Source organism: Choloepus didactylus, chromosome 4, assembly GCF_015220235.1.
Source record: "Choloepus didactylus isolate mChoDid1 chromosome 4, mChoDid1.pri, whole genome shotgun sequence".
NCBI lineage: Eukaryota > Metazoa > Chordata > Mammalia > Pilosa > Megalonychidae > Choloepus > Choloepus didactylus.
This window is the reverse complement of record NC_051310.1, coordinates 51,509,152-51,523,391: the sequence shown is the minus strand read 5'-3', so window position 1 is coordinate 51,523,391 and position 14,240 is coordinate 51,509,152. Positions and strand designations below refer to the sequence as shown.

General features: G+C 31.9%; 1 protein-coding gene across 1 annotated transcript in view; it reads left to right on the top strand.

Moving 5' to 3' along the window:
* PPM1A (protein phosphatase, Mg2+/Mn2+ dependent 1A) overlaps window positions 1–11,846 on the top strand; it is a 50,225-nt gene extending 38,379 nt beyond the window's left edge. The window contains exons 2-6 of the mRNA XM_037832595.1: window positions 905–1,758; window positions 4,087–4,204; window positions 8,387–8,495; window positions 9,838–9,895; window positions 10,929–11,846. Of these exons, the coding sequence (XP_037688523.1) occupies window positions 925–1,758; window positions 4,087–4,204; window positions 8,387–8,495; window positions 9,838–9,895; window positions 10,929–10,958 (1,149 nt within the window). The 5' untranslated portion in view covers window positions 905–924 and the 3' untranslated portion in view covers window positions 10,959–11,846. The remainder of the gene's footprint in view (window positions 1–904; window positions 1,759–4,086; window positions 4,205–8,386; window positions 8,496–9,837; window positions 9,896–10,928) is intronic.
* The last annotated feature ends 2,394 nt before the right edge of the window (window positions 11,847–14,240 follow it).

The following is a 14,240-nucleotide window of genomic DNA, read 5'->3' as shown; positions in this document are numbered from 1 at the left end:
TGGGGGGGATGATTGGGGTGTTCTTTTTTATTTTTATTTTTTATTCTTGTTCTCATTCTTTCTGGTATAAGGAAAATTTCAAAAATGGATTGGGGTGATGAATGCAGAACTATATGATAGTGCTGTGAACAGTTGATTGTGCACCATGGATGACTGTGTGGTATGTGAATATATCTCAATAAAACTGAATAAAAAATAAAAGACTCAAAAACCTCATAGTAAAGGTAGAATTTGAGCTAGTCTTTAAAGGATGAGTATACTTTTTCAAATTTGACCAGGGGATGAGAGGCAAGGGATTCTAGTTAAGGGGACTGATAAGAGCAAAAGCTTAAAGGAAGCAGCTAATTTAGAGCATTATGTATGAGTAGATCATTTTTTACCTTTGCAGAGGGTTCATGGAGTGGGAGAAAAACTAGGTAGTTTGGAATCAAATTGTAGAAAATCCTGAATGTTTGACTAAGATGTTTGAATTAGTAGACTTCATTTGGCTTTTCTTGATTGCTATACATACACAACTCAATTCTGAAATTCCCAAAGAGATTGCACATATTCAGTGTTTCCTTAAAGCTTGGTTGTGTTCATGTTAGCTGATGACCACTGCTAGGTTTCCTCTCTACCTCAAGTGGTTGTGCCTTAGAGAAAGTGTCCCATCAGCTCCTTTTATCCCAGTGCTTTAGCTCTCCCTATCTGTTGTCCATTTGGAACTGTGCCTGATGAGCCTTTCCCCCAAGTCTTCCTGTTAATCTCCAGATTTCAAGTCAGCAGCACAGTGAGTGTCTGCTCAAAACAAGAGTTGTGAATTCTTATTTAAGACTGTGTTTCTCCTTCATTCTTTTAAGAGTTGTTGGATATGTATTTTGTTATTAAAACAGGTGGTAACTCTCCTGTTTCTCTTCCTTTGCAGACCTAGAGGATCAAGACATAATGGGAGCATTTTTAGACAAGCCAAAGATGGAAAAGCATAATGCCCAGGGGCAGGGTAATGGGCTGCGATATGGGTTAAGCAGTATGCAAGGCTGGCGCGTTGAAATGGAGGATGCACATACAGCTGTGATTGGTTTGCCAAGTGGACTTGAAACATGGTCATTTTTTGCTGTGTATGATGGGCATGCTGGTTCTCAGGTTGCCAAATACTGCTGTGAGCATTTGTTAGATCACATCACCAATAACCAGGATTTTAAAGGGTCTGCAGGAGCACCTTCTGTGGAAAATGTAAAGAATGGAATCAGAACAGGTTTTCTGGAGATTGATGAACATATGAGAGTTATGTCAGAGAAGAAACATGGTGCAGATAGAAGTGGGTCAACAGCTGTGGGTGTCTTAATTTCTCCCCATCATACTTACTTTATTAACTGTGGAGACTCAAGAGGTTTACTTTGTAGAAACAGGAAAGTTCACTTCTTCACACAAGATCATAAACCAAGTAATCCACTGGAAAAAGAACGAATTCAAAATGCAGGTGGTTCTGTGATGATTCAGCGTGTGAATGGCTCTCTGGCTGTGTCAAGAGCCCTTGGGGACTTTGATTACAAATGTGTCCATGGAAAAGGTCCTACAGAGCAGCTTGTCTCACCAGAGCCTGAAGTCCATGATATTGAAAGATCTGAAGATGATGATCAGTTCATTATTCTTGCATGTGATGGTATCTGGGATGTTATGGGAAATGAAGAGCTCTGTGATTTTGTAAGATCCAGACTTGAAGTCACTGATGATCTTGAGAAAGTTTGCAATGAAGTAGTCGACACCTGTTTGTATAAGGTAGATAGATTTTTTTAAAGATAAAACTATTTTGTCTTTTTAATTACTACTCTGGTATTTAATAATCTTAGAACCTATAGTTCTCAGAAATTTTTGTCCCAATGTAGTATAATCTTCACCAACTATGAAAACACATCATAGGGACACTTTTCAGAAATAAAATTACCTGGTTGCCAACTATGTAAGAGTTGTAATTGCAAAGTTTAGTATTTTAGTAACCATTACTATTCAAGCTTTTTAATCATGTGGAAGATTATCAAAGATTATCAAAGGTAAAAGGATTATTTTCATGTTTTAAAAGAGGGAGTGGGGAGGCTTAGGCCTCAGTATCTATAAATGAAAAGCATTTTAGAATTTTACTATTTCATTTTTACCATGTGATATCTCTGTACATTTATGGCATTTATTTGATACTATGGTATACCGAATCAGTAGCACTACAAAGGGACTTTAGGGATCATCTGGTGTGATGTGATAGAAATAGCCTTGGATTTGGAGTCAGAAGCACTTGATTTGAGACTCTGACTAAACTATATAAGGTAAGCTATTTAAACTATCTGGAAAATCAGTTTCTTTAATTGTGAAAAAGGTAAGGCAGTTATTACTCTATCTCATGGGGTTGCTGGGTTGATCAAATGCGATCATATACATAGATGTGCTAGCACAGGCCTTTTGTTTTACAGATGAAGAAGCAAAGACAGAAGGTTTTGCTGACTTCAGAGGCAGACAGACCTGTCTGGGATCAAGGCTTAATTATTACTTTTGTACTGTACAGTCTTGAACAAATTGCTCAGCCTCTCACAGCCTCAATTTTTGTCAGCTGAAGAACTGAGATAATACTATCTAGTCATAGGACTGTTGATGGATTAAATTAATGAACTGATACATTTATGTATGTAGCTAGTTTGGCAAATTGAATGTACTGGATACATCCCCTTTCCTAGGGAGGTTAAATGAATTCTCCAGAATTACACAATTACTTCGTAAGTAGCAGCACAAAGACTAGAATATAGGCAAGTGTTCTTTCAACCACACTGTTCTATTTTGTCAATAATGGTCATTAATTAATTCTTTAATTTTTTTAAACTTATGTTCATTTTCTAAAACACTTCCGAGGCTCTAAATTTGATTTTCTTTTAGAGCGCAGAAATAAAAAACCAACATAATATTCTTTGTAGTTTTATACATACATTGCTGGCTCTACTTGTAATCTTACACTCTGATCATATTTAGAAATCAGGTATATGTAACATCCAACACAACTGTATGTTTAAAAAAAATCAGTAGAGCAAAAACCTTATAGAGCACACTGATTCCAATTTCTGAATTTTGGGAGAACAGTAAAATGATTTAAGGTACATATGCTCTTTTTCCCTTTTATGAAAATAGTATCCATGTGTTGAATTTATTCTGTAGCACTTGAATTAAATACTGGATAGCTAGATAAAACCATTTTCTTAAGAGAATTTTCAGTGCCTGTATCAGTAAATTACAGCTTAGCTTCCACTTTATATATACAGTTTTCCCCCAAGATTCTCGTTTTTAATATTAAGTTATTTATACTGTTTATTGTTTAAACTAATCTGTGAGACCAGTTTTTCTATGTGGCAGAATTAAATACATAAAAATTAACTCCAATTACTAATAGGAGAGGAGTAAGGGGAGGCAAATAGTGATTCAAGTATTTTAATTTCAACATTTTTGAATACTTAGATCTATTTAAAATTGAATGTGCTTTCTAAAACTTGTCAGTGTTTTTAATTATAAGACTTAAAAGCTGTTTTATTTGTAGTTTTACTTCTAATTCCATGTTTCTGCTTTTTATGAAGTGAATGAATTAGCCCCACGATGCTTATTATAAATTATTTTAAATGTAAATTTGTCAAATGTAACTACAGGTTAAATCCCCTGAGAGAAATAACACTGGAATTTTCTGTTTTATTATATCAAGTGAACGTGTGTGTTTGTGTATTTGTGTTAGGTGTAACTTCAAGTTAAGTAGGCCACCAGTAAATGCTTAGAAATTTTTTTGTTTTAGAGAATTATTTTAAATATTGCAGTAGAATTTAACCTGTAATATTTCTTTCCTGTCTTTTGGAGTTTGGTTATACTATTTATTATATACTGCATATACTTTGTGCCCATGTATGTGTGTACCCTTCCCCCAAAATACACATATGTATTTTTCTCCTTAAAACTAATATAGTCTCATTAGAACAAATATAATTATAATTGACATCTCTCTAAAGGTTCTCAGAGGTTTGAAGAGGATGTATGGAAGGGCAAAAAGAAAACCAAAATAATTTTCTCAAACTTTTTTCTTCCCAGGGAAGTCGAGACAACATGAGTGTGATATTGATCTGTTTTCCAAATGCACCCAAAGTATCACCCGAAGCAGTGAAGAAGGAGGCAGAGTTGGACAAGTACCTGGAATGCAGAGTAGAAGGTGGATCATTTAACAAAAAATAAGTAACTTTATTAGGGAAAAACCTTCAACACAAACTTAACATTTTAGCTTTTAATCTTTACATGCCTTTGACATCTAGTGTTAAGTGTACAAAAGTGGGAAAGAATATTTCTGTAGTAGCAATTTAGATGTGTGCTGATTGTCCTATCAGAGTTATATTAAGAAGTAACAGCTAGTGTGGCCCTCTGTATTCTGTTCAGGATTCATTTGTTTAAAAAGGCTAAAATGTTTGTGTGCTTTGAAAATTCTTGATGAACTCACTGGCATGAGTAATTTTATGCCAGGAAAATCTGATTTGTGGTTTATTTAATTACAAATTCAGAGATTATTTATGATGGTGATAATTTGAATGCCATCTTTCTGTGAAAAACAGTGTATATTAATTTAGGATTGGTAGGGATTTTGTTTTATTTTGTGTGTTTTGTTGTTCTGATAATTGAAAGGTTATGGCTTGGTTATTAACAATTTGGATATGCCGTAACTCTTTAAAATTTAAAACTATTTAAACTATTTCAAACTAAACTATTTCAGGACTTTTTGCCTAAACCCTAAACTGCCTCACCTAAACAAAGATCGACCTGAATAAAAGACATACTAGGTTTCTACCTGACAGAAATGTAAATGTGGAATAAGATCAAGAAGTAAATTAGGAATTCCAGAAGTATATTTGTCGTAATTGCAGAAATTTCTTTGAGACAATTAGTAAGATGATTGTAACTCTGCAGTGTAGTGCCTTTAAATATTTGAAAAAACTGAAGTGATCCTTGATGGCAGCTAGTAATACTGGTATAAAAGTTAAGTTCTCTGAGAATACAGGTTTACTGCATTTATGCAATAAGCTTGTAAAGTAAGCAGTTCCCTTAAAAAGAGCTTGACATGACTATATAGTGTTAAAAGGTATTTTGGCCTCCTGATATCATTAGTTTGCATGTTAAAGACCCCTGATAACATATAAACATTGACCTACCACACTATTACATCCTGCTGTGTCTACATTATAAAAATTAGTATGTACTTTAATCTTATTTTCTCCCTTTCAGCTGTTTGATGTCAATCATAATCAGTCTGATACTGGAATCATGATTGTTTTTGATTTTCAGTATTGTCTAGAGCTGCTATTTTGTTTTTATTACCCTCTACCACTTAGATAGTGATAAATCTAATATATGATTGTACTATTTGGTATTTCATTCATTGGACGTGATATTCAATGAATTTGTTTCCTGCCTATTAGGAATAGGATTGTAGAATATTTATATTTTAAATGTTATTTATAGATAATATCATAAAATAACAACATATTTAGTGTTACAAAGCCATTATCACATTGGTTCAAACTGCTGCTTAGTGGAAAAATATGAAACCATGAGAATAATTAATATGTATTGGGATAAGTTGATATTTAATGTATTGGTACTTTAAGGTAACTTGGGAGCATACATGTTTTCTTATTGACTTAAATAGGAATAAATACTTTAGTTTTATTTACTATGAAATGGGTTCAAATTTTAGAAATGAATTGCTACTTTTCTCATTAGTGTGCACTCTTTTAAAGTAAGATTTTGATGGAATTAAAATCACTTTAGACACAATTTTGTTACTCTATTAAGCTTTATATTTCTTACTATCAAACAAAAGTTGCCACTTGAGCAGTTTATTTGATACTTGATATTTTCAATATGTTGAATGTTGTTATACTTGTATCATTCAATGGAATATTATTTTGTGTCATAAATTAAATCTATGGTATTCTTTACTGAGATAGATTTGATGAGACTGCAACTATCAAATAAATTCTATATTACTTAAAACTGCTATTTAAAAACATAGGAAGAATGTAATTGTTTGCATTGTAAAAGTTGTTACATGTCTTAAAAAGTTAAAAATTCTGTATCAATTTCCAAAGCAGGCACTGAATACCTTTTTCTTTAGTTTTTTAACTACATTCCTTCACTAAATAGCTGTGACCTGCTAAACTTCATGTTATTTGTTTAGAACACTTTCAGCTTCTCTCTGTACACCATAGTTAAGGATAAAGGTTTTTCACCTCCCCTTTCTCCTGTCATCTGTGCTCTTCTAAATAATTCCCTTTCTGGGCACATGAAAAGAATCAACTCATAGTCTATACCATACTTCTATTGAGTTTGTGGTCCTTCTTAGCCAGTTTAAGATTATATTTGTTTGTGTATATTTTTTAAATCTTTACTGCTGATTGCCCTACCATAATTTACATTTGCTGATTTAGAGGTAACTGATAGAATCCCTCAGACTTGGGGAAGGAGAGTGAGGAGGAGTAGAGTATATTTGTATATGTATATGTGGAATATGGATCTTCTGTACGTATATATTTTTAATTTAAAATATCCAGTCTTTTTACAATTATAATTAAAGTAATAGTCCAAGGGCAATAGTAAGAATATTTCTTACAATTCATTTGTTTTCCTTTTTTAAAAGCAGGAAGAAGCAAGGCTAGTGTAGTATTAATGGTCAGGTAGTTTAAATGGATAGTCCCACATGGAATATGGGATAGTAACTGTTTTTAAAGCCTTAACTTTTTTTTTTTTTTTTTACAAAAAAAGAACTTGTTTGTTTTCCTGTCATTTTCTTCATAGCTAAAATATCCTAATTTATATTTGACAAAAGAGATGTAAGATACATCAGATATAGATGATTTGAGGTAATATTTTTTTAGACCTGAAGCCATCATTGATTGCATTTATCATCAGTGTTCATTTCTATTGTATCTAGTTATCTATCCAAATAATTGTATTGGCTTAGCAGAGACTGTATGTTAAGTGTATTACAGTTTTAGATTGTGAAATTGTGCAGTTTAGGTAAACATCAAATCCCTTTATTTTTGTACAGCAGATTTCCAGCATTAGAATCATGTAGAAAAAATATACTAGTTGTTAAAGATTATACAATAAAGGAACTTGGCAAACCAAATCTGAGATCCTTGCTTTTTGTTCAGATTTAAGAGTGGTTAAAAAAAAAAAAAGGCAAAAAATAATAGATGGTAAAATTTGGCCTTAATTCCAGAAGGACTATTTGAGTCATTTAAAGAAATATGGGTAGCAATGTCTGGCTTTTAAAATGTGCCTTTAATGATGAATTAATATTTTGAGGCTTAATCAAAGAATGAAAGATCTTTATATATGTTGTTATTTTCAAAGGTATTTACAAAGTGAGAACTAGAATAATTTCATGACCAAGTGTTGACTAAAAGAAAATTTCCTACCATAAACAATGAAAAACAAAAGACTGAACAAAATCTGAAGATAAAACTTACAGATACCTTTGGTATAATATCGCATTTAGAGTTAACTGTGTTAAAACTCCAAATGAAGACATTTTAGAGTTCTTTGTTAAGTTCTGTGTACATAATTTTGTTATTGTGTGGTATGAATAACAGTATACGTCTGCACAACACTGCAGATCATATCACTATACCCATTTAATATCTAGATGTTATGAAGTTAATTTAAACACAGATGTATGGTTTGTCAAATCTTTTTCTTTAAAAAATTTTCGTGAAACTTAGACCTTTTTCATTCAAGGCTTTGTTTAAATAATCAACTATGAAAATGGTATTCTATATCAACTGTTCAAAGACACTTTAGATAAAAATTAAGCTGAGTGCTGTTTTAGTATATAACCTAATTTGTGCATGCTACTTAACTATCATTTTGCAAGTATAAAGATATATGTAAAAATGAGTTAGATTAGTATATGAGCAATACATTCCCATATATTTAAAGGTTGTTGTTTTTTTTTTTTTAAATCTTGAAATTATTTACCACAAAAAATCTGTGCAATGTATTTTACAGGGCAAAGTTCAGGAAGCATGTTCCCAGTCTAAAGAGGAGCTGATCTCCTCAGAAGTAACTGGTTGTCATCTTAAGAAGGATATTCTCATTTGTACACATGTATACCTGATTATGTAATACATTGATTTAACACGAAATTCTTTCTTTTCAACTTTTGTGTCATTTTGTGTACCCCTTTGCCATAAATTTTCAAAGGTCAACTTGATTTTTTATGACACCAGTTTATAAAATATCAAATGTGGTAAATGCATCTTTTAAAAACTAAGTTATCTTTGTTTCAATTTTTAAATTAAATTTGGATAGCACTTACAAAAAAAGTACTTCTGATTCCCAGAAATCATAAAGAAGCAGGGGGAAGGCGTCCCCGACTTAGTCCATGTGATGCGCACATTAGCGAGTGAGAACATCCCCAGCCTCCCACCAGGGGGTGAATTGGCAAGCAAGTAAGTTACATTCTGCACCCTCTTATATTTGATGCTAGTATATGAAAATGTTGATGTAGTGGATCCAATGTGTTTGCCTAATTTGTAAAGTGATAGAATTATTTTCAAAATAATTTTATTTAACCTGTGGATCAGTGGTTTTTGTTATTAATGATATGTGATGCTTGTTTAGAATTCATACCAGAATGTCATCAATTAATAACTAGTTACACTGAAGGCTGTCTTCAGTGGAGGCTTTGGTGACATTGATTTCCAAGTATAGCATAAATGAGATAATTTAGTAAAAACACTTTTTAAACTAAACTACATAATACATAAAATTCTAAGAGTCATCATTATGATGATGATGATGATGATGATGGTTTGATCATGTCAACTACTGGATAACTTAAAATCCCAGGGATAAGCTGCTTATTCTTCCTTCATCTGGGTCAATTTTCCGCTTCTCACATTTGCCCAGTGTTTTTGATTGGTTGGTTGGTTGGTTGGTTTGGGGAGTCAGGGAAGATGGGGGAATGCATTTCTTGCCTTTCCCCTGTCCACTTTAGCTCATAGAACTGGACTAATTTGTGTTATTATTAAACCTTACATCATAATAATATAAAATGAAGAGTTCAAGAAATTTTATAATTCAAGTGTTAAAATATTTTTACCTTAAATATCCATAAAATTGGCCTACAAAAGTATACTCTTAACTAATTTCCTTGAATCCCTGCTGTGTTTTGCAACTAAGCCATGCTCTTTATAATCATTTTTACTAAATGACAGTTACAAAAGTCCCTATTTGAAGCTTTTATTTTTTAGAAACTTTTTTCTTCTGATGTGACCTATGAAATAACTGTCTAAAAAATTGCTTTCAAATCAGTTTTGGAGGTAGGAAGTCTATAAACTTATAAATACCACTGCAGACTTGGCATGGAAATGTTGTATTTGACATTTCAGTTTTAATAGGGGCATTAAGAAAAGCAGAAACTTAAATATAAAATATATCTAAATTAATTTACAACATATGTTGAAGTTACTTCTACTTCAAAACTAACATGCAGCTTAAGCCAGTTCAAATAGAAATAGACTGTATAGACTGATTTTTTTAAACCACGACTTACAGTCTTCTATTAACTGGGTTAATGGAATGCTGCATTTTAGAATGAATTCATCTCTGCTTTTAACTTTGAGGTCCAAATATCTTAAAGTAGGCTCACTTTTTAAGAGTAAGAACTAGAACTAAAATAATTTCTAAGTATTATATTATCTTTGACATTTTAATGAACACCTGGCTATGAATTTTAAGCACTGTTTTGCTTTTTTGAAGAATTAATTTTCTGCATTTTTTAAAATTTAGGCGGAATGTAATTGAAGCCGTTTACAATAGACTGAATCCTTACAAAAATGATGACACTGTAAGTAGCATTTTAGCTTCTTCTGCTTACCCTTCCCCTCCACTCTAAATGCATATCCTTCCTACCTGTTTTTGCAGAGCTGTTCACTGTACCCATTCTCTCACACACACCCCTGATTGATTGCTTTGAACTCTGCTTGCTCTGATCTCTGCCTGCACCACAGTTCTAGTGATTGAGGACATAATCATGGTGAGTGGCCACCTATCTCAAAAAAGAAGAAAGTCCTTTTGAATTATTTTGGGTTCTGTAAGTCTCTACAAGCAATCAACTTCAGAACGTTTGCCTCCGCTAAAGGTTTTCTTGAAGTTGGTAATAATATCTCTATTCAGAATCTTCAATTATTCTGAGTTTTGTAAACAGCTGCAACATTTAACTTGAGAATGCTTATCTCCACCAAATAGTTTTTATGGTTAGAAATACCCCTGCCAAGAACCCTGAAATGTATACTTCATTTAAATATTAAAATAGAAAATTCTATTAATAAAAACAGGCATTGGAAAAAAAATTTTTTTAAGACATTAGGATGCCATATTCTAAAGTAAGTTGCCTGGTGCAGTTCTACTACAGAATATTTACGGAAAAATGGTAACTTAAAATCATTTGAGCATAGCTTTGAAATATTTTATATATTACATTATGAAGCCTCTTCAAATGTCTTATGTGAAGTCTCAATCTTTTTATGCAATAAGAGTTCATAAAAGTGGTGTTCTACAAATAAATTGGGTTTTATTGAAGAAAATAAAATTATTTTTAGTAGTTTCATTGACTTTGAAATACATCTGGTCAACCTTATAGTTAAACCAGATTTCAAATATTTTATTCCAAAAAGAAAAACAAAGGCTTAACAATTCTTTGAACAGATTAAATATTGATGTATTCATGTTTACACACACACATACTTATATACTTTAAAAAACATATATATTCTGAAAATCAACTTTACAAAACCTTGTCTATTTTATCCACAAAGTGTGTTTTGACACCTCCAAACATTAATTTAGCTCCTTATTTTGTTTTGTTTCCTTTTGTAAAGGACTCTACATCAACTGATGATATGTGGTAAAATTGTACATCTAGCTATGGGGTTTACCTTCCCCTCCAAAGGAGAGTATAGCTCAACTTCGTTGAACCTTTTTAACATCCATCCTCAACTTTAAAGAACGACATGACATGGGTGAGAGTGATTACACCAGAGAACTTCAGCAGTGCAACAACAGCTAGCCCAGAACTGATCTTTTTTTGTTTTTGTTTTTGTTTTGTAAATTTGAGACTTATGTAAACGTGATTTCAAACCATAATTCATGTTGTAAATCAGACTCCAGCAATTTTTGTTGTATGATTTTGTTTTTTTGTAAAGTAATTGTCCTTGTGCAAAATGCTCATATTTAATTATGAACTGCTTTAAATCACTATCAAAGTTACAAAAATGTTTGGCTTGTTGTGTGAGGCAACAGATATATAGCCCTTCAAGTCATGTTGTGTTTTGGACTTGGGGTTGAGACAGGGAGAGCAGCAGCCATATCAGCTTGATGTTCAAACATGCACGTGATTATGGAGAATAATTTCAAAATCTTACAAAGCCGAATATCCAGAGATTTATTGAAAGCTCTCTTAATGTTCTTGGCAGTGGGCTTGGCATTGTTGATAAAGCTAGTCCCTTCATTTAACTGTCTTTTAGGATGTTCTCTCCTTATTGCCATGAGTATTGCAGGAAATACAGTATATTTATAAGAATATCAATCTTGGGGCTAGAATGCCTTGATTCTTTGCACCTGTTTTACAAGTCCTTCCTTACATTAAATTGCTAATTGATAAGCAGCAGCTTCCTACATATAGTAGGAAACTGCCACATTTTTGCTATCATGATTGGCTGGGCCTGCTGCTGTTCCTAGTAAGATATTCTGAATTCCATTTTATCAATAAAGCTTGATTTAACAAACAAGAAATTTAATCATGTATGTGTAATTCCTCTTTTATGCCGACCTTTTAAAATACCATGCCATTGTAATGAGAAGTTTCTCATGGGGAAAGATGTTAGTCTCTTTTAAATGGACAGTAATGTTACTCAAGGCCTAAAGATGGAAATGTTTCCCTTCCATTAGAAAGACTAAAAGATTTAAGTCTCTGTTGTTCCTTAATCTATTTTTAAATAGGTTTCTTTCAGGCTGCTTATTTTTCATTAAGATTTGCATCAGCTTGAATTTGCCTACTGTTTAATTAAAATAATTGTCAAAGCTTGACAGTCTAGGTATGTGTGTGTTTGTGAGCCTGTGTTTGCCTGTGATTGTTAATTGGCCCATGTCTTTAGAATATAAGTGGTTACGATGTATTTGTGATTTGAAATATAGCATGTTGATAATATTTAGCTGTTGGCCTTTAAAAATAACTTTCAAAGCTTAAGGAATTGTAGATTATAAGAAAATAATTTAATTTAGGCTTAAATTCCTCTGATTAAGCATGTAAAAGTAAGTTTTTCAAATCTGTCACAATGAAAAGACTACTGTTCTGTGCCCTGTGTTTTTGTCTCTTTAGGTTGAATATTGTTATTTATCACCATGTAATTTAATCATTTAGTAGGCAGATTCCCCACCAGAAAACTATTAAAATGTGAGATTAAAATATGACATAGAATACAGAATCAAAACTTTGTGTATAAAAAGTAGTATAATCCATTTTGTTATATTTGTTTTTTTCCCTAACTTGGAAATATACATATTTGTATATATAACCTTAAAACTAATGTAAAGTTAGGGGAGTAGTGGGAAAATTAATGTGAAATGTCTCAGATTTAAGTAGTTAAATACCAGCAAAATCTTTTCATTATCCCTCTTATTTGTGAGGTGATTACATGTAACTTAATTGTATTTAATTTATATCTTAATTCAGCATGAGTGAAGAAAAATTGAAGTATTCTATTTAGAAACTCATAACCATTGGAATTAAATAACCAATTCCATACTTAACTTACAAATAAATGCTTAATATCTAAATCTGTGGTAGAGTGCAAAGTATGATAATGTTCTCAGTTATGGCTTTGCAAGCATCTAAATGTGCATTGAATGAATTCCAGTGCTTCTAATGTATGTTGAGTATCAGACATACTAGTCCTAAAAATTAAATATCCCTTATTATAATAAGCAAGTTACTTTTTTAGTAGACTGAAGTTTTTAGTTTCAGAAATTTCAAAACCTTCAACTGTGGAATCTTTTGAGATGCAAAATCTTAAACCACAGGTAAAATATATGATAGAAAGCTGTATTTCAAATTTAGAGCTTTTTTCATTTGAGTCTTTAGCTAAATAAAAAAGAGGAGATTAAAATATTCCTGTTAAAATTATTATTACTGAAATTAGGCTTGGAAGTGAGAGCAAACTAAATGTGATCTAAGAAGACTAAATCTTTTCCCACACAAGTCAGCACTGACATACTAGATATAATTTTTCATTATAACAATACAAGAAGGAAATATACATTATAACAGCAGATTTATGTGTTTCTGATTCTTGGGAGCAGTTATTGTAAGGGGGGAGAATCAACCACACTTTTAAAAGGCACTTTTGCACTTCTGTTGTGCACTTCATTTTTGTACCCCTTAAATTCTTGACCTCCATCCCCTCCTTTTTGTGCTAATTAGCATCTCAGGGCAATGCCTCAAATTTTTGATGTGTTCTATGTTACTTTCTTTGGAGGGAAAATATGATGATAGCATAATCAAAGTGTACTTTGATTTAAACGTTTTATTGAGTCCAATTTACCGCTTTTAATAGGAAATTCAGTTTTGTATAGCAGAGTCTTGTTACCCTAACATTAAGAAAAAAAAACTTCATTGTTATGTCTCTTAGTGTTTTAACAAGGTAAGATCTAATTTCCACTTTCTTGGAGAATGTACTTTTACAGATAACAGAAGATATTCTCAATATTAGCATTAACTTTTAAAAATTAAAGTGATGTTTTTCTTATTCAGCATTAAAACTATCTAAAACATATTTTAATTATAGTGCATTAACTTACTTCTAGAGTACTGTGCAGTTAGTATGACTCTAGCCAGTTAATTTTTTCTACTAACTTCATAACATTAAGAAATTTGGATTAAAGAATATATCAATTATGTAATTAAAATAATCTGAATTACAGCAGTACTTTTAGTGATCATCGTTTGGGCCATATATTAATCCAGCTAAAACTTAGCTTTTCCACAAAATGTATTAAACGTTATCTGTAAAACACTATTCTAGCTAAGCACCTTAGAACTATAAAGAGGTGAATAACTCCTTTCCCTCATGAGTTTACATTCTAGCAGAATTTATAATCTAGTGTATGTTAATATTATAACTGGATCACTCATC